The following is a 21,876-nucleotide window of genomic DNA, read 5'->3' on the forward strand; positions in this document are numbered from 1 at the left end:
TGATGGAATAGATCATAACAATCTTTAGTGACTTTTCCACACTACTACCATTCATTTTTGCTCTTCAGTCTTATCTGCCATTGAAGACCATATTAAATTTTCACTGCATGTAATAATTAAAAATCAGTTAAAAAAATACTAAAGATATCAGATAAATAAATTAGATTAGCTAAATAGCTCTGTCTTTAAAAACTGACTCCAAATTACTTCCTTATGTTGCAAAACACTTAAGGTCTGTTGCAAATTCTCAATAGAACTTTCCCACTCAATATAACCTTAACATTATAGTAAAAGTTGTTGGTATCTGTTGTTGACTACTGTATTACCAAAGATAAATAAAATAATCTCAAAATTTTATTCATTTACCTTTGTGAAATTCACTTTACTTTTTTTTTTACCAGATTTCCAAACATGCTATTTAATTTATTTATTTTTTTAATAATGATACTTTGTAAATGAAGGAGCCAGTGTGTTTGTTTATATTCTGACGTATGTGGTAAAATGTTTCCTATTGCTTCTGCGCTGTCAGAACACACAAAACTTCCAGACCATATTTATGCACAGTATAAGCTGTCACAGTTTTATACATGTTCTGGACTCCTTAGAGTTCACTATACATACTCATTTTCATAATCTATATTCTTCTCCTTATATTTTCCACTTTGTCTGAAATGTCCTATTCTTTACACACTTACACATTCCTTTAACATTAATCAACTTTTCTTTCTTCCAAATAATCAACTTTTCTTTCTTCCAAAATGTAGTTTAAATGTCAACTGTCTTACAAAAACCTTTCCCTCTTTTGCCTCAACTGAAGACTAATTTCCCTACTACTGCTCTTTGCATATAACAATCTTGATAAACTTTATCTCATAAAACATTTTCCCTCCTTAGCCAAAATTTCAGGGTCTTGAAGGTTGGGGCTCTGTCTTATCAAGCCTTATATTCCTGATACCTAGCATACTATACCTGGCAGATACTTCCAGATTTCAGTCCTGTCTGCCCATCTCAATGTGTAAGATTTTACAGAAAATGAGGATAAGAATTCTGAAAGTGTTTATCCATAATATTGTTTATATAAATGATTCCTTTATGTTGTTAGACAAATGTGCAATATTTGGCTTTTGGCTGTAGGACTTTTGTTCTTTCCTCTGTATCTCTCATTTAATTATTGTAAAAATCATTCCCACCAAAATGTCCACATCATAACTCCCACATTTAGTACTGGAGTAGCACCCAAAGCATGGAACAGAAGGGAAATATTTGAGTTTTTAAAAAATAGTTACAGGACAATATTTGTTTGTTATTATCTTTTTATACGTCATATGACACCATTAATTGAAAAAGGTTTTGGGGGGAAATGCAGTTAACTTCTAAAGCCCTGCTTGTTCCAAAGTTTCATGAATGTTTCTTTGAACATAATATTGTATGTCTCAAGATGTACCCTCCTTGTTTATGATATAAGAGACACCTGTATTTTTTTAAAGAGAGAGAATTTTTAAATATTTATTATTTAGTTTTAGGTGGACACAACATCTTTATTTTTATGTGGTGCTGAGGATCGAACCCAGCACCCCACGCATGCCAGGCAAGCACGCTACCACATGAGCCACATCTCCAGCCCCTGATTTTTTTTTAACACAACTCAAAAGTAGAAATACTAGGCAGTTGCCTTTTGTTCAGGTCTTATATCTTTCTACCTGTTAATTATCCTAACTTTTGTTTACTTTAGCACACATTTTATAGTCTTTAAATGCACTTCTGGTTTTAAACACTTAAAGGAATATTTTAGAAAATAAGTCTGTGCTTAAGTTGAAACTCTTATCCCCAAAACCCTTTGATTTACTATTTCACAGATTTAAACTAAATAGGTTCTAGATTCCTTTTTTTTTTTTTAATTTCCTCTGAGCAGTGTAAGACATAGTTGGGATTTTTATTATTATGCTTATAGAACTTTTTATTCAATTTTAAATACTCTTAAGAAAATGTACAGGGTAAATGACTCCTAGAGTACATTAAATTTTAAGATAAGTTAACCATCAAGCCCTTTTGGGTATAAGCTGGGCCATTTAGCTCCTGTTGCTTCTTCATCCTACATAATAGTTCTTCAAAAAATATTCATTAATTTAAGTGTCTTATTTGTAACGGAAGTTATCATTGAAATAGGAGATTAAAAAGAAAATTGTCCCAGTCTTCAGGTTCCATATACTATATTGGAAAGGAACCAAACTCTATGAAAAAATATAAATAAATAAATTTAAAATAAAAACTAGTATTTATTGAGTGTGTATTGTGTCTTGTTGAGGAGGTAGCAGTAAACAGCTTACATGGTTTCTTCTCTCAAAGAGTTCACAGTTTCCATTTAGAGAAAAGTCTATAAATACTTAAACATCACAAAGAAACTTAGAGATGTGAAAACAGCTATCATTTAACCACAGTGGAACAGAATGAAATAAGTTCAACAGTAAAGAATGAATAAAGTGACACCAGTCAGACCACAGAGGAAGCCAGCGGCCACCATCTTGGAGAGCTGACGTCACCATCCCTGTTTTCGTCTGATCGCAGCTCATTCAGCCATAGAACAGGTAATTTCAGGCTGCCATTCGCCTGTGGCTCGCAGACAAATTACTCAGGCTCAGTGCTAAATAACCCGCGGAAACTACTTCTTGGAGCCTTCTCCTATCAGAACATACACCGAGCACGGAGCGGCCGAATTCCGGCTCCCAGAACTGCTCTGGCCCATGGATAAAGAACCCGTGGAAACTGCTTCTCGGTCCGGGTCCTGCTGAATACTGTGGAGGTAAATACCAACTGAGCCTTCATAGGCAGTGGCAACAGGACTGACACGGGGCTTGTGAGGGCCGGTCAGGACTCACCCGTTGCTTTGGTCACCCAGCAAAGGGAACGAAATGCTGCCATTCGCATGGGATACCAACATGGCATAGATCTGATGTCATCAGAAAGCGGCGGAGGAGAGAATTTCATCGATACCAGCGGCAACAGAAACAGTTGGTCTCCTGGTAAAGAAAGTGAGTCACACACACCCGAGTCTCTCTCACTTTGTCATCAAGCCAGAGGGGCAGAGCAGAGCCCAGCTGGCGTGGTAGTCACATAACCCCAATTGGAGTAGGGGCAGAGCAGAGCCGCCACCCGCGCCCGCAAGGTAGGCAGACCAGCCAACCACCAGCAGAACAGCGCCAGTGGTCCGTGGGCGTGGTAAGAGGGGCAGGGCAGAGCCTCCGCCCGCGCCTGCAAGGTAGGCAGACCTGAGACAGACCAGCGGATTTGGCCCAGCGGCCTGCCGGCATGGTACACACGTCACCCCAATTGGAGTAGGGGCACAGCAGAGCATTCGCCCACGCCCGGATCAGGCCCAGCGGCCCGCCGGTGTGGTAGTCACGTAACCCCAATTGGAGTAGGGACAAGGCGCCTCCCGCGCCCGGAATAAGCCCAGCGACCCGCCAGCGTGGTAGACATGTCACCCCAATTGGAGTAAGGGCAGAGCAGAGCCGCTGCCCGCGCCTGCAAGGTAGGCAGACCTGCAACCGACCGGCAGGACAGGCCCAGGTATCCGCGGGCGTGGTAGACACGTCACACCAATTGGAGGAGGGGCAGAGCAGAGCCGCCTCCCGTGCCTGCAAGGTAGGCAGACCGCCGCCCGACCCTGCAAGAGAGACTTTTCAAATACAAGAGCAAGGGGGAAGGAAGATGGCGGCGAGGGGAGTGCATTACCCCCGTGTGCTGCTTCACTGTGTGGGAGTATGACAAGTCAGGACGGCTAAAGGATATCTTGTTAGGAATTTCCAGCAATAGTGGGGTGCGCCGGAACCTGGAGGAAGGATTTCCATCGCACGAGGATCGGCTACGGGGACTCAAACGCGAGAGGTTTGTCGCACGGAGGGTAAAACTGCTTATTCAGCAAATCGCCCCGCGGCTAGAGTCTGCAACGCGCGCTGGGATAGAGACGCAGGGTTACAGTGCTGCAGTTTCTGCCAGCCGCGCAAGCACCGCACTCAGGGCTGAATTCTGGGTTCGAGACGGGGGAAGGAAGCGGTCCATCTCGGTTCTCCACACTGGTCAGACCACAGAGGAGGCCAGCAGCCACCATGTTGGTAAACTGACGTCACCATACCTGTTTTTGACTGACCGCAGCTCATTCAGCCATAGAACAGGTAATTTCAGGCTGCAATTCGCCTGCGGCTTGCAGACAGATTGCTAGGGTTCAGCGCCTGGGTGCTTCTTAAAATCTGATCTTATCGGAGTGAACACCGAGCGCGGGGCGGCCGAGTTCCGGCTCCCGGAACCGTCCCGGAACCGCCCTGGCTCAGGGCTGCGGAGCCTGCGGAGGCTGCTTCTTGGACCCTGCTACTATCAGAGCAAACACCACGCACTAAGAAGCCGAATTCCGGCTCCCGGAACTGAGCCCGCGGGGACTGCTTCTTGGAGCTTACACTTACAGGAGCTTACACCGAGCACGGAGCGGCCAAGTTCCGGATCCCGGAACTTCCCTGGACCGGGGCTAGGAGCCCGCGGAAACTGCGTCTCGGTCCGGGTCCTGCTGAGGGCCGGTCAGGACTCACCGGTTGCTTGGGTTGCCCGGCAAGGGGAACGAAATGCTGCCATTCGCATAGGATACCAACATGGCAGAGATCTGATGTCAGCAGAAAGCGGTGGAGGAGAGATCTTCATCAATACCAGCGGTGACATAAGCAGTTGGTCTCCTGGTAAGGGGGGTGAGGCTCAGTCACCCGAGTCTCCTCAATTTGTCCTCGAGCCAGAGGGAAGGAGCCGGGCCGCCGCCAGCCCCCGGAGCAGGCCCAGCGGCTCGCCAGCGTGGTGACCGCGTGACCCCAATTGGAGAGGGGGCGGAGCGGAGCCGCCACCCACACCCGCCAGGTGGGCAGACCCACGACCCAGTAGTACATGGGCGTGGTAGGAGGGGCAGGGCAGAGCCGCCCTTAGCGCTTGCAAGGTAAACAGACCTGTGACAGCCTGGCGGGTCAGGCCCAGTGGCCTGTCAGTGTGGAACACACGTCACCCCAACTCGAGTAGGGGCAGAGCAGATCCTTCTCCCACGCCCGGATCAGGCCCTGCCGGTGTGGTGGTCACGTGACCCCAATTGGAGTGGGGGCGGAGCGGAACCGCCACCCGTGCCCGCAGGGTGAGCAGACCAGTGATCAACCTGCAGATCAGGCCCAGGGGTCCGCAGGCGTGGTAGGAGGGGCAGGGCAGATCCGCCGCCCGCGCCTTTAAGGTAGGCAGACCTACAACAGACCTGCGGATCAGGCCCTGTGGCCTGCCGGCGTGGTACACTTGTCACCCCAATTGGAGTAGGGGCAGAACAGAGCCGCCACCAGCTCCCAGAACAGGCCCAGTGACCTGCTGGCGTGGTAGCCACGACACCCCAATTGGAATAAGGAGAGAGCAGAGCCGCCGCCCGCACCTGCAGGAAAGATACGCAAGCAGTATGAAAAGACAAGGAAAGAAAGGACCACAAGCAATGCAGGTCAACGCAACTTTAGAAGAGGTAACAGCTGCAGCAGATGGAATGTCAGATAAAGAATTCAGGATATACATGCTTCAGATGATCTGGAGTATCAAGGAAGACATTAAACAGCAAAATCAGACAATGAAAGATCACTTCGACAACGAATTACGCAAACAAATCCAGGAAGCAAAGGATCAACTATACAGGGAGATAGAGGTTATAAAAAACAAGCAATCAGAAATCCTAGAAATGCAGGAAGCAATAAACCAACTTAAAAACTCAATGGAGAATACTACCAGCAGAGTAGAACACTTAGAAGATAGAACATCAGACAATGAAGACAAAGTATTTCAACTGGAAAAGAACATAGACAGCTCAGCAAGACTGTTAAGAAACCATGAGCAGAACATCCAAGAACTATGGGATAACATTAAGAGACCAAACTTAAGAGTCATTGGGATACAGGAAGGTACAGAGCTCCAAACCAAAGGAATGAGCAGTCTATTCAATGAAATAATACAAGAAAACTTCCCAGACTTGAAGAATGAGACAGAATCCCAAATCCTAGAAGCCTACAGGACGCCGAATGTGCAAAATCATAAGAGATCCACACCTAGACACATTATCATGAAGATGCCCAACATACAGAATAAGGAGAGAATTTTAAAAGCTACAAGAGAAAGGAAGCAGATTACATTTAGGGGTAAGCCAATCAGGATAACAGCTGATCTTTCAACACAGACTCTGAAAGCTAGAAGATCCTGGAATAACATATTTCAAACACTGAAAGAAAATGGGTTCCAACCAAGAATTGTGTATCCAGCGAAATTAAGCTTCAGGATGGAGAATGAAATTAAAACCTTCCATGATAAACAAAAGTTAAAAGAATTCGCAGCTAGAAAACCATCTCTTCAAAACATCCTCGCCAAAGCATTACAGGAAGAGGAAATGGAAAATAACAATGAAAACCAACAGTGGGAGGTAGGACAGTAAAGGGGGGGAAAATAATCAAAGAGGAAAACAAACCATGTTTAGTAACAGAAATAAACAAATATGGCTGGAAGAACAACCCATATCTCAATAATAACCCTAAATGTTAATGGCTTAAACTCACCAATTAAGAGACACAGGCTAGTAGAATGGATCACAAAACAAGACCCAACAATATGCTGCCTACAGGAGACGCATTTGATAGGAAAAGACATACATAGGCTGAAGGTGAAAGGTTGGGAAAAATCATATCACTCATATGGACTTCGGAAACAAGCAGGCGTGTCCATACTCATATCAAATAAAATAGATTTCAAGCCAAAGTTAATCAAAAGAGATAAAGAGGGACACTACATACTGCTTAAGGGAACCATACACCAACAAGACATAACAATCATAAATATTTATGCCCCAAACAATGGTGCAGCTATGTTCGTCAAACTAACTCTTCTCAAGTTGAAGAGTCTAATAGACCACCACACCATAATCATGGGAGACTTCAACACACCTCTCTCGCCACTGGATAGATCTTCCAAACAAAAGTTGAATAAGGAAACTATAGAACTCAATAACACTATTAATAACCTAGACCTAATTGACATATATAGAGTATACCACCCAACATCAAGCAGTTACACTTTTTTCTCAGCAGCACATGGATCCTTCTCAAAAATAGATCATATATTATGTCACAGGGCAACTCTTAGACAATATAAAGGAGTAGAGATAATACCATGTATCTTATCTGATCATAATGGAATGAAACTGAAAATCAACGATAAAAGAAGGAAGGAAAAAGCATACATCAGTTGGAGAATGAACAATAGGTTACTGAATGATCAATGGGTTATAGAAGACATCAAGGAGGAAATTAAAAAATTCTTAGAGATAAATGAAAACACAGACACAACATATCGGAATCTATGGGACACATTGAAAGCAGTTCTAAGAAGAAAATTCATTGCTTGGAGTTCATTCCTTAAAAAAAGAAAAAACCAACAAATAAATGATCTCATACTTCATCTCAAAATCCTTGAAAAAGAAGAGCAAAACAACAGCAAAAGAAGTAGAAGGCAAGAAATAATTAAAATCAGAGCTGAAATTAATGAAATCGAAACAAAAGAAACAATTGAAAAAATTGACAAAACTAAAAGTTGGTTCTTTGAAAAAATAAACAAAATCGACAGACCCTTAGCGATGCTAGCGAAGAGAAGAAGAGAGAGAACTCAAATTACTAGCATACGGGATGAAAAAGGCAATATCACAACAGACACTTCAGAAATACAGAAGATAATCAAAAACTATTTTGAATCCTTATACTCCAATAAATTAGAAGATAATGAAGGCATAGATAAATTTCTTAAGTCATATGATCTGCCCAGATTGAGTCAGGAGGATATAGACAACCTAAACAGACCAATATCAATTGAGGAAACAGAAGAAACCATAAAAAGACTACCAACTAAGAAAAGCCCAGGTCCGGATGGATATACAGCAGAGTTTTACAAAACCTTTAAAGAAGAACTAATACCAATACTTTTCAAGCTACTTCAGGAAATAGAAAAAGAGGGAGAACTTCCAAATTCATTCTGCGAGGCCGACATCACCCTGATACCTAAACCAGACAAAGACACTTCAAAGAAAGAAAACTACAGACCAATATCTCTAATGAACCTAGATGCAAAAATCCTCAATAAAATTCTGGCGAATCGGATACAAAAACATATCAAAAAAATTGTACACCATGATCAAGTAGGATTCATCCCTGGGATGCAAGGCTGGTTCAATATACGGAAATCAATAAATGTTATTCACCACATCAATAGACTTAAAAATAAGAACCATATGATCATCTCGATAGATGCGGAAAAAGCATTCGACAAAGTACAGCATCCCTTTATGTTCAAAACTCTAGAAAAACTAGGGATAACAGGAACATACCTCAATATTGTAAAAGCAATCTATGCTAAGCCTCAGGCTAGCATCATTCTGAATGGAGAAAAACTGAAGGCATTCCCTCTAAAATCTGGAACAAGACAGGGATGCCCTCTTTCTCCACTTCTCTTCAACATAGTTCTCGAAACACTGGCCAGAGCAATTAGACAGACGAAAGAAATTAAAGGCATAAAAATAGGAAAAGAAGAAATTAAAGTATCACTATTTGCAGATGATATGATTCTATATCTAGCAGATCCAAAAGGCTCTACAAAGAAACTAATAGAGCTAATAAATGAATTCAGCAAAGTGGCAGGATTTAAAATCAACACGCATAAATCAAAGGCATTCCTGTATATCAGCGAGAAATCCTCTGAAATGGAAATGAGGACAACCACTCCATTCAAAATATCTTCAAAAAAAATAAAATACTTGGGAATCAACCTAACAAAAGAGGTGAAAGACTTATACAATGAAAACTACAGAACCCTAAAGAGAGAAATAGAAGAAGATCTTAGAAGATGGAAAAATATACCCTGTTCATGGATAGGCAGAACTAACATCATCAAAATGGCGATATTACCAAAAGTTCTCTATAGGTTTAATGCAATGCCAATCAAAATCCCAACGGCATTTCTTGTAGAAATAGAGAAAACAATCATGAAATTCATATGGAAAAATAAAAGACCCAGAATAGCAAAAACAATGCTAAGCAAGAAGTGTGAATCAGGCGGTATAGCGATACCAGACTTTAAACTATACTACAGAGCAATAGTAACAAAAACAGCATGGTACTGGTACCAAAACAGGCGGGTGGACCAATGGTACAGAATAGAGGACACAGAAACCAATCCACAAAACTACAACTATCTTATATTTGATAAAGGGGCTAAAAGCATGCAATGGAGGAAGGATAGCATCTTCAACAAATGGTGCTGGGAAAACTGGAAATCCATATGCAACAAAATGAAACTGAATCCCTTTCTCTCGCCATGCACAAAAGTGAATTCAAAATGGATCAAGGAGCTTGATATCAAATCAGAGACGCGCCGTCTGATAGAAGAAAAAGTTGGCTACGATCTACATACTGTGGGGTCGGGCTCCAAATTCCTCAATAGGACACCCATAGCACAAAATTTAATAACTAGAATCAACAAATGGGACTTACTCAAACTAAAAAGTTTTTTCTCAGCAAAAGAAACAATAAGAGAGGTAAATAGGGAGCCTACATCCTGGGAACAAATCTTTACTCCTCACACTTCAGATAGAGCCCTAATATCCAGAGTATACAAAGAACTCAAAAAATTAGACAATAAGAGAACAAACAACCCAATCAACAAATGGGCCAAGGACCTGAACAGACACTTCTCAGAGGAGGACATACAGTCAATCAACAAGTACATGAAAAAATGCTCAACATCTCTAGCTGTCAGAGAAATGCAAATCAAAACCACCCTAAGATACCATCTCACTCCAGTAAGATTGGCAGCCATTATGAAGTCAAACAACAACAAGTGCTGGCGAGGATGTGGGGAAAAGGGTACACTTGTACATTGCTGGTGGGACTGCAGATTGGTGCAGCCAATTTGGAAAGCAGTATGGAGATTTCTTGGAAAGCTGGGAATGGAGCCACCATTTGACCCAGCTATTCCCCTTCTTGGTCTATTCCCTAAAGACCTAAAAAGAGCATGCTACAGGGACACTGCTACATCGATGTTCATAGCAGCACAGTTCACAATAGCAAGACTGTGGAACCAACCTAGATGCCCTTCAATAGATGAATGGATAAAAAAATGTGGCATTTATACACAATGGAGTATTACTCTGCATTAAAAAATGACAGAATCATAGAATGTACAGGGAAATGGATGGCATTAGAGCAGATTATGCTAAGTGAAGCTAGCCAATCCCTAAAAAACAAATGCCAAATGTCTTCTTTCATATAAGGAAAGTAACTAAGAACAGAGTAGGGACGAAGAACAGGAGAAGAAGATTAACATTTAACAGGGATGAGAGGTGGGAGGGAAAGGGAGAGAGAAGGTAAATTGCACGGTAATGGAAGGAGACCCTCAGGGTTATACAGTGGAGGGGGTAGAGAGAGAGGAGGGGAGGGGAGGGGAGAGGTGGGGAGGGGGGAGGGTGGATGATGGGAAAGGCAGCGGAGCACAACAGACACTAGTATGGCAATTTGTAAATCAATGGATGTGTAACTGATGTGAATCTGCAATCTGTGTATGGGGTGAAGGTGGGAGTTCATAACCCACTTGAATCAAAGTGTGGAATACGATATGTCAAGAAATTTGTAATGTTTTGAACAACCCACAATAAAAAAAAAAAACAAATACAAGAGCAATATAAATATATAGGGGGAAATATTTTTCAAAAAACACAACAGTATCACCAAGCAGAAAGGAACACAAGCAGTATGAATAGACAAGGAAAGAAAGGACCACAAGCAATGCAGGTCAACTCAACTTTAGAATAGGTAACAGCTACAGCAGATGGAATGTCAGATAAAGAATTCAGGATATACATCCTTCAGATGATCTGGAGTCTCAAGGAAGACATTAGACAGCAAAATCAGACAATGAAAAGTCACTTCGACAATGAATTACACAAACAAATCCAGGAAGCAAAAGATCAACTATACAGGGAGATAGAGGTTATAAAAAACAAACAAACAGAAATCCTAGAAATGCAGGAAGCAATAAACCAACTTAAAAACTCAATTGAGAATACTACCATCAGAGTAGAACACTTAGAAGATAGAGCATCAGACAATGAAGACAAAGTGTTTCAACTGGAAAAGAACATACACAGCTCAGCAAGACTGTTAAGAAACCATGAGCAGAACATCCAAGAAATATGGGATAACATCAAGAGACCAAACTTAAGAACCATTGGGATACAGGAAGGTATGGAACTCCAAACCAAAGGAATGAGCAATCTATTCAATGAAATAATACAAGAAAACTTCCCAGACTTGAAGAATGAGACAGAATCCCAAATCCTAGAAGCCTACAGGACGCCGAATGTGCAAAATCATAAGAGATCCACACCTAGACACATTATCATGAAGATGCCCAACATACAGAATAAGGAGAGAATTTTAAAAGCTACAAGAGAAAGGAAGCAGATTACATTTAGGGGTAAGCCAATCAGGATAACAGCTGATCTTTCAACACAGACTCTGAAAGCTAGAAGATCCTGGAATAACATATTTCAAACACTGAGAGAAAATGGGTTCCAACCAAGAATTGTGTATCCAGCGAAATTAAGCTTCAGGATGGAAGATGAAATTAAAACCTTCCACGATAAACAAAAGTTAAAAGAATTTGCAGCTAGAAAACCATTTCTTCAAAACATTACAGGAAGAGGAAATGGAAAATAACAATGAAAACCAACAGTGGGAGGTAGGACAGTAAAGGGGGGGGGGAAATAATCAAAGAGGAAAACAAACCATGTTTAGTAACAGAAATAAACAAATATGGCTGGAAGAACAACCCATATCTCAATAATAACCCTAAATGTTAATGGCTTAAACTCACCAATTAAGAGACACAGGCTAGTAGAATGGATCACAAAACAAGACCCAACAATATGCTGCCTACAGGAGATGCATTTGATAGGAAAAGACATACATAGGCTGAAGGTGAAAGGTTGGGAAAAATCATATCACTCATATGGACTTCGGAAACAAGCAGGCGTGTCCATACTCATATCAAATAAAATAGATTTCAAGCCAAAGTTAATCAAAAGGGATAAAGAGGGACACTACATACTGCTTAAAGGAACCATACACCAACAAGACATAACAATCATAAATATATATGCCCCAAACAATGGTGCAGCTATGTTCATCAAACAAACTCTTCTCAAGTTCAAGAGTCTAATAGACCACCATACAATAATCATAGGAGACTTCAACACACCTCTCTCGCCACTGGACAGATCTTCCAAACAAAAGTTGAATAAGGAAACTATAGAATTCAATAACACAATTAATAACCTAGACTTAATTGACATATATAGAATATACCACCCAACATCAAGCAGTTACACTTTTTTCTCAGCAGCACATGGATCCTTCTCAAAAATAGATCATATATTATGTCACAGGGCAACTCTTAGACAATATAAAGGAGTACAGACAATACCATGCATCTTATCTGATCATAATGGAATGAAACTGAAAATCAATGATAAAAGAAGCAAGGAAAAATCATGCATCACTTGGAGAATGAACACTAGGTTACTGAATGAGCAATGGGTTATAGAAGACATCAAGGAGGAAATTAAAAAATTCTTAGAGATAAATGAAAACACAGACGCAACATATCGGAATCTATGGGACACATTGAAAGCAGTTCTAAGAGGAAAATTTATTGCTTGGAGTTCATTCCTTAAAAAAAGAAAAAACCAGCAAATAAATGATCTCATACTTCATCTCAAAATCCTTGAAAAAGAAGAGCAAAACAACAGCAAAAGAAGTAGAAGGCAAGAAATAATTAAAATCAGAGCTGAAATTAATGAAATCGAAACAAAAGAAACAATTGAAAAAATTGACAAAACTAAAAGTTGGTTCTTTGAAAAAATAAACAAAATCGACAGACCCTTAGCCGTGCTAACGAAGAGAAGAAGAGAGAGAACTCAAATTACTAGCATACGGGATGAAAAAGGCAATATCACAACAGACACTTCAGAAATACAGAAGATAATCAGAAATTATTTTGAATCCTTATACTCCAATAAATTAGAAGATAGTGAAGGCATCGATAAATTTCTTAAGTCATATGATCTGCCCAGATTGAGTCAGGAGGATATAGACAACCTAAACAGACCAATATCAATTGAGGAAACAGAAGAAACCATAAAAAGACTACCAACTAAGAAAAGCCCAGGACCGGATGGGTATACAGCAGAGTTTTACAAAACCTTTAAAGAGGAACTAATACCAACACTTTTCAAGCTACTTCAGGAAATAGAAAAAGAGGGAGAACTTCCAAATTCATTCTGCGAGGCCAACATCACCCTGATACCTAAACCAGACAAAGACACTTCAAAGAAAGAAAACTACAGACCAATATCTCTAATGAACCTAGATGCAAAAATCCTCAATAAAATTCTGGCGAATCGGATACAAAAACATATCAAAAAAATTGTGCACCGTGATCAAGTAGGATTCATCCCTGGGATGCAAGGCTGGTTCAATATACGGAAATCAATAAATGTTATTCATCACATCAATAGACTTAAAAATAAGAACCATATGATCATCTCAATAGATGAGGAAAAAGCATTCGACAAAGTACAGCATCCCTTTATGTTCAATACTCTAGAAAAACTAGGGATAACAGGAACATACCTCAATATTGTAAAAGCTATCTATGCTAAGCCTCAGGCTAGCATCATTCTGAATGGAGAAAAATTGAAGGCATTCCCTCTAAAATCTGGAACAAGACAGGGATGCCCTCTCTCACCACTTCTGTTCAACATACTTCTCGAAACACTGGCCAGAGCAATTAGACAGACGAAAGAAATTAAAGGCATAAAAATAGGAAAAGAAGAACTTAAATTATCACTATTTTCAGGTGACATGATTCTATACCTAGCAGACCCAAAAGGCTCTACAAAGAAACTATTAGAGCTAATAAATGAATTCAGCAAAGTGGCAGGATACAAAATCAACACGCATAAATCAAAGGCATTCCTGTACATCAGCGACAAATCCTCTGAAATGGAAATGAGGACAACCACTCCATTCACAATATCTTCAAAAAAAATAAGATACTTGGGAATCGACCTAACAAAAGAGGTGAAAGACTTATACAATGAAAACTACAGAACCCTAAAGAGAGAAATAGAAGAAGATCTTAGAAGATGGAAAAATATACCCTGTTCATGGATAGGCAGAACTAACATCGTCAAAATGGCGATATTACCAAAAGTTCTCTATAGGTTTAATGCAATGCCAATCAAAATCCCAATGGCATTTCTTGTAGAAATAGAGAAAACAATCATGAAATTCATATGGAAAAATAGAAGACCCAGAATAGCAAAAACAATGCTAAGCAGGAAGTGTGAATCAGGCGGTATAGCGATACCAGACTTCAAACTCTACTACAGAGCAATAGTAACAAAAACAGCATGGTACTGGTACCAAAACAGGCGGGTGGACCAATGGTACAGAATAGAGGACACAGAAACCGATCCACAAAACTACAACTATCTTATATTTGATAAAGGGGCTAAAAGCATGCAATGGAGGAAGGATAGCATCTTCAACAAATGGTGCTGGGAAAACTGGAAATCCATATGCAACAAAATGAAACTGAATCCCTTTCTCTCGCCATGCACAAAAGTGAATTCAAAATGGATCAAGGAGCTTGATATCAAGTCAGAGACACGCCGTCTGATAGAAGAAAAAGTTGGCTACGATCTACATACTGTGGGGTTGGGCTCCAAATTCCTCAATAGGACACCCATAGCACAAAAGTTAATAACTAGAATCAACAAATGGGACTTACTCAAACTAAAAAGTTTTTTCTCAGCAAAACAAACAATAAGAGAGGTAAATAGGGAGCCTACATCCTGGGAACAAATCTTTACTCCTCACACTTCAGATAGAGCCCTAATATCCAGAGTATACAAAGAACTCAAAAAATTAGACAATAAGAGAACAAACAACCCAATCAACAAATGGGCCAAGGACCTGAACAGACACTTCTCAGAGGAGGACATACAATCGATCAACAAGTACATGAAAAAATGCTCACCATCTCTAGCAGTCAGAGAAATGCAAATCAAAACCACCCTAAGATACCATCTCACTCCAGTAAGATTGGCAGCCATTAGGAAGTCAAACAACAACAAGTGCTGGCGAGGATGTGGGGAAAAGGGTACACTTGTACATTGCTGGTGGGACTGCAAATTGGTGCAGCCAATTTGGAAAGCAGTATGGAGATTTCTTGGAAAGCTGGGAATGGAACCACCATGTGATCCAGCTATTCCCCTTCTTGGTCTATTCCCTAAAGACCTAGAAAGAGCATGCTACAGGGACACTGCTACATCGATGTTCATAGCAGCACAGTTCACAATAGCAAGACTGTGGAACCAACCTAGATGCCCTTCAATAGACGAATGGATAAAAAAAAATGTGGCATTTATACACAATGGAGTATTACTCTGCATTAAAAAATGACAAAATCATAGAATTTGCAGGGAAATGGATGGCATTAGAGCAGATTATGCTAAGTGAAGCTAGCCAATCCCTAAAAAACAAATGCCAAATGTCTTCTTTGATATAAGGAGAGTAACTAAGAACAGAGTAGGGACGAAGAGCATGAGAAGAAGATTAACATTAAACAGGGATGGGAGGTGGGAGGGAAAGGGAGAGAGAAGGGAAATTGCATGGAAATGGAAGGAGACCCTCAGGGTTATACAAAAGTACATAGAAGAGGAAATGAGGGGAAAGGGAAAAATAGTACAAGGGGGAGAAATGAATGACAGTAGAGGGGGTAGAGAGAGAAGAGGGGAGGGGAGGGGAGGGGAGGGGGGATAGTAGAGGATAGGAAAGGCAGCAGAACACAACAGACACTAGTATGGCAATATGTAAATCAATGGATGTGTAACTGATGTGATTCTGCAATCTGTATATGGGGTAAAAATGGGAGTTCATAACCCTCTTGAATCAAAGTGTGAAATATGATATATCAAGAAGTATGTAATGTGTTGAACAACCAACAATAAAAAATTTAAAAAAAATATATAAAAGAATGAGTTATGTGCTCTTGGGGTATCTAGGATGGCATAAATAGTTTGAGCTGAGAGAATAGGAAAACCACAAAGAAGGAAGTGGTGCCAATACAATTTTGAAGAATAGGAAAAAAAGGAGTCAGGGCATTTGAACAGTAGGCAATTAAGTTACTGATTTTTTTTTTTTTTATTGAATTCCAATTTAAATATCTTGGGGGTTTTTTTTAACAATAAATTAAACCAGCTAATAAACAATGGCCTAATTTTTAAAGAATCAAGATTCAGTACTGTATAACTAAATTCTAAACAATTGAGTCTCCCAGAAAGGGCTGGCCCTGTAAAGACCTCTGTGCTTTCACAGATGCTTCTCACTAGGTCTCTTCTAGCTACTTCTACAGAGTAAAAATGAGTATGGAGCTTCACAAAGATTCTGCTCTTTAATAAATCAGAACAGTGATTCACTTTGAGAAATCTAGTTAATAAATAGCAATCTGGTTTTTCATTCTTCTTGTTTGGTTATACTTCTTGGTATTTCTTAATTACTGCTTTTCTGGGAGAGTTTCTTTTCACTATCTTTAATTAGAAATACAGTGCAAATACTTTTCCCTCTCAGCTAGTAGCATAAATGCAGTGTAAACTCTGAGCTTCATTTCAGGGACAGTTGGTCACACTCACAGTGTTAACTTTATATTCACTAGAAAATTTCTGAAGAATTTTGTGTTAAAACTTTCCTTCTTTTGATACAAAGTCATCTTATTTGCTCCTTCTTAAAAATAAGACTGCTTTGAAACATCTGTCTGCATACAATTCTTGTTTCCATTCTAGAGACTGATTGTTATTGGAGGGACACGAGAGAAGTCATTGAACAACCACGGGAGTGCCCTTTGTGAGCTCAAGGATACAATCCATGAACACCAAGAGGATGATGGCAAAAGAAAATTGATTGATGTATGACTTACTATGGATTATTGTCTAGTACTGCATTTTTTAACTGAAATAAGTACCAGTTGGCTTTATCCTTGAAATATGTTTTGTTTTCATTTTGTATCTCTGAAGGTTGTTCTCACCACTTCTACTAGGGTGTTACTTTGTCTTTCATTTATCTGATTTTCTATAAAAAATTATTTTACCATTTTATGACTTCATTAAATAATTAAAACTAGCTTTATGCTTCTGTTTCCTCGATTAGATTTAGAAAACTGTTTAAACCTACTTTTTTGTGTGATTACAATCATATGTGAATGCATTTTGAGTCAGTAACATGGCTGTGGTGAATGGTTGTCCCGTTTTAATCCATTCAAAATATTTAGTATCATCACCAAAACTATGCATTTGCCTTATTCATTCTTCAGTTGTGTATTTCAAATCTAGGAGCCAAACATAAGTCAAGGTAATGATTTAAATTCTTTAGTATATGAGTCATAAGGCAGTAACAGTTAAATCTGCAATTTGCTAGAGGAAATAGAACCAAAGAACATTCAGTAATCTTGTTATAGGTCGGTCAGTTGATAGTATTTACTGAATGGTATGATTTCTCAGCCAGTCCTTTTTAATTTCTCTCATTTCCTTGGAGTATAACAACCTAATCCCTATTTTTTAAGCTCTTAAAAATAGCATAAACCATAGAAATCATCAAACCCAACTCCTTCTTTACAAATAACAAAATGACTAAAATAACAACTTTAAGTAACGGTTATGGAATTCCAATCACAGTCTTATGACCTCAAACTGGATTATACGGTCAATTATTCCATGCTGTCTATTCATTTGTATAGCAACTCAACAAATTCCAAGTTTGGGAAAATGTAATAATGATTTAGAGTCTGGTAGTTACTGAGTTACTGTTTAAAAAAATGTTGGCAATCCTATGGTGTGTATATCCTAGGACTTAGTATGGCATTTGGTACTTGTTGCTAGTGTTCTGTCATTTGTGTGTTCTCTTGTGCCTTCTGTGTACCTATATTCTTTTAAATCTCATAAGTATTGACTTTAATGTCTTTTAGATTCAATATTTGTAAGTTGTGTCACAGTCCCTATGGGAACTAGAATAAGTTATTAGAGCTTTGCAAATGTGTTCAACTGCTGCATTCTGTTATTTTCTCTTCCACTGATGGCCTACTGCTTTAGCTGCTGCACTGTAGAAGAGCTTAAACCTCTAGGGCCCATTAGATTTAACTTGTTTACTGCATTGATATCTATATGTTAAATGACAAGAGAGTTCAGGTTATTGAATAATGTAAAATTCAACTCTAATTGGTGTCATATGACCTGGAAAAGGCCATGGATGATGCCAGGAGCATGCTGTGAATTTCTTATAAATAATTCATAAATTATATGATTCATTTGCCTGGAAGTCTTACTAAATGCAAGAGTTTATAAGTTATAACTGATGATATAACACCTGTAAGTATTTAGTTTGTATTGCTGGAAGGTAATCTACCTTGATGATCTTCTAGCAAAATCTGCCAGTATAGGAGAGTTAATTGCACTAGGGAGAACAAACATTTATTTGGGACGAGATTTTGGCAAACCACACAGTGCAGTTGTTGCATTACGTATTTTCTGTCAGTTTGTCAACTGGTCTATGTATACCCAATGTTAAAAATGCAGCATGTCATTCTGTCCTTTAATCCACATTAACTCCACATTCTCTGGGAAATATAGTGACTTCCTCCACACACAGTAGTTTGGGTTTAGAAGTATTTATTTAGTTCTTTGAACTGCTGAATTTCCAATAAAATAAAGAGAGGAAATTTTTAAAGTTATAAAAATTTTATAAGGCTGTCAGTGGGAAAACAAAAATCATTAATAGGGTACCTTCCAGAATAGGAAAATGATTATTAACCATCAAAAGAAATGAATACCAATAAGACCCATTGGTACTATTGACTATTGTACAGCAACTCATGAATGCATTGGAAGTAATCATTTCCTAAGAATCCAAAATTAATAACAGCCTGTTGCAAAAAAATATTGCTACATTTTAGTTTACTTTCTTATGGGTCTATAGCAGAGATTGGCCAGTCCTATAAAGATGGTTTATAGAAGCATACAAAACATCACTACTTGCTGATGGTGTTTCACAAAGTAACACTGCATTTATTGCTTGTTAGCATGTGAGAACATGGGAAAATGCTGGATTACCCTAAGAATAGTAGGTGATTCTTTATGTGTTCATGTATGTGCTTACACATATGTGTGTATATATACATATATATGATCATATCACACATGATTATATTATAGGCAACATATATAATGCATCATAGCATCTTAAGATTTCAGAAAATCCTCCAGCTGAAATTTATTAATATTTAGTATTATAAAATTCTTCATGTGTCTAAGCCAAGTCCCAACACCTGTTTTTTTTTTTTCCTTTCTTTTTTGGTACTGGGGATTAAACCCAGAGATGCATAACCGCTGACCCACATCCCCAGCCTTTTTTAATATTTTATTTATAGATAGGGCCTCACTGAGTTGCTCAGGGCCTCACCACGTTGCTGAGGCTGTCTTTGAACACATGATCCTCCTGCCTCCTCAGCCTCCTGAGCCACTGGGATTATAGCACTGCTCCTCACACTTGTTCTTTTCTCAGTGGTGTTTTTCCATCTAGTCATTAGTCTGTGCTACCCAAGTTAAAAGATTATTCTCCAATTCTGTCATAAGTTAAAAAATGCCTGCATTTTCTTTTGTGACATGTCATAGAATGCAATGTCCAAGATTTCAAGACAAATCCAAACATGCTACTGATGTAAATGCAGTTATTTTATCTATAGTGATTCCAACTGTTTTATCTGTTGGGATCTATAGATCATCTTTTGGCCTAAACTTTTTTTTTAATTGTAGTTTTTCTATCTTTATGTGTTTCTTTGCATGCTTTTCTGCCAAATATCATTCTCATTTTTGATTAAGCACCCAATTCAACATATATTCCTTACAGAGAAAACCTGTAAATGATATGTATGTCAAGTCTTACTGCTTAGTTTTCTTATTGGATTTTGAGTGTATCTTAGCGTATACAAATATGTAATTGGGAGAACATTCAATGTAGTCGTCAAGTTCAGTTGACAAACAACAGCTGGCCAAATCTAGCCCACTGTATGTTTTTATTACAACTCATGAGCTTTACATTAGGATGTAGGAAGAGAGAATAATATTTCATAGAATGGGAAAATCACATGAAACTTAAATTTCACTGTTCATAAATAAGGTTTTACTAGAATACATCTAGATACATTCATTCATGTATTATCTTGTACTTTTGCATCATAAAAGCAGAGCCAGGTAGTAGTGACAAGGACTGTATGTATGGCCTGCAAGGCTTAAAATATGTACTGTTTGTCCCTTTCTTGAAAAAGTTTTCTGGCTTCTGTTGTATAGTCTTAAAAAAAAAACAAAAAACAGCTACATACAGCAGCATAGATTAATTTAACAAATATAATGTTGGGTTAAAGATGCCACACACAAAAGAATATATATCATGTGGTTTCATTTATACTTAAAAAATAAACAGATAAAACTAAACTCTGGTGTGGATATCTAATCAGAGAAGAATTGAAGCAAAGAAATTAATCAGGTAAAACTTAGTATACTCATTCCCTTTGGCAGGAGGGATAGAACAGCCATGAAAGGTCTCCCTGCAAGCAGTGTTTAAGTTCTTGGATAATGGTTATGTGGGCATCGCCTTGTGATCATTAACTGAAGTGGACATTAAAGAAGTGTTTTTTTTTTTTTTTAAGTGATAACATGGAGTAATGGAAGAGCAGGATTTGTAGTGAGACATTCACCTTCCAGAATCACTGGTCTGATAAACATCCTGCACAACAAATAGAAATTAACCCCTCAAGTGATAAAAATTTCTCCAGAGCAATCTCACAGAACCAGAACTGAAATAATGATCAGCCAGAACATAGTTTGACCAAAACTGTTTAATTATGCAGACCTCTCACCCTTGCCCCAATTTTTCCTCCATTTAAGCCTAAAAATCCTGCTGAAATGCTGGATCTCATTTTCCCTTCCCATTGTGGCCATGTTGGTGAAGGTTTTCTTTCCTGCATTTCACTGAAAACTTTTCTATTTAGTTTTTTGGAGCAAATGGGTAGGTAGACCTGGTTTTTTGGAACTGCTGGAGTTAGGATTCTGGTAACAACAGAAGCAATTCAAAAATTATGCTGAATTGAAGAAACCATGTATAAAAGAGTGTGTATTATTTGGAAATTGTGCCTCAATTTTTAAAAATTCATTTATGATTTTCTAAATTAGAAATTTGTTATCTAAGTTAATATTATGTATCTGGGGTTGTGGAGCTGGGGTTGTGGATCAGTGGTAGAGTACTTGCCTAGCACGGTGAGGCACAGGGTTCGATCCTCAGCACTGCATAAAGATAAGTAAATAAAGATATTGTGTCCATCTGCAACTAAAAAATATTTTTATTCTTAAAAATATTATGTATCTAAATGTTTCATATTAAATCTGTATGCTAGAAGAAGCAGTTTAGGACTTTTCATTAGTTTAAGTCTTAATTAAGAAAAATTGTATTTGTAAATATCCCAAAGTAGTCATGGATCAGTTCTAGAAAAAAAACCCGAACCTGGCTCATTCAAGCCTGTTGTTACTCTCATGTGTCCCAGAGGCAATGTCTATCTTCAACTCCACTAATAAGATAGCTTAATTTATTAAATTTAGACTCTAGCAGAGAGTTTTTTTAA

General features: G+C 38.8%; 1 protein-coding gene across 6 annotated transcripts in view; it reads left to right on the forward strand.

The window, feature by feature from the left end:
• The window catches only part of Kiaa1328 (KIAA1328 ortholog), a 293,544-nt gene that overhangs the window by 150,437 nt on the left and 121,231 nt on the right, over positions 1–21,876 (forward strand). For 4 of the 6 annotated variants that reach the window (XM_046428260.2, XM_046428261.2, XM_058573876.1 and 1 more), the window contains one exon: positions 16,994–17,116. The exons of the other annotated variants lie outside the window; for them this stretch is intronic. In XM_046428260.2, the coding sequence (XP_046284216.1) occupies positions 16,994–17,116 (123 nt within the window). The remainder of the gene's footprint in view (positions 1–16,993; positions 17,117–21,876) is intronic. 6 annotated transcript variants of the gene reach the window in all.

The sequence above is a fragment of the Marmota monax genome, unplaced genomic scaffold (assembly GCF_021218885.2).
Source record: "Marmota monax isolate L192 unplaced genomic scaffold, Marmota_monax_Labrador192_F-V1.1 WCK01_AAM20220418_F8-fsc00031, whole genome shotgun sequence".
Classification (NCBI taxonomy): Eukaryota; Metazoa; Chordata; class Mammalia; order Rodentia; family Sciuridae; genus Marmota; species Marmota monax.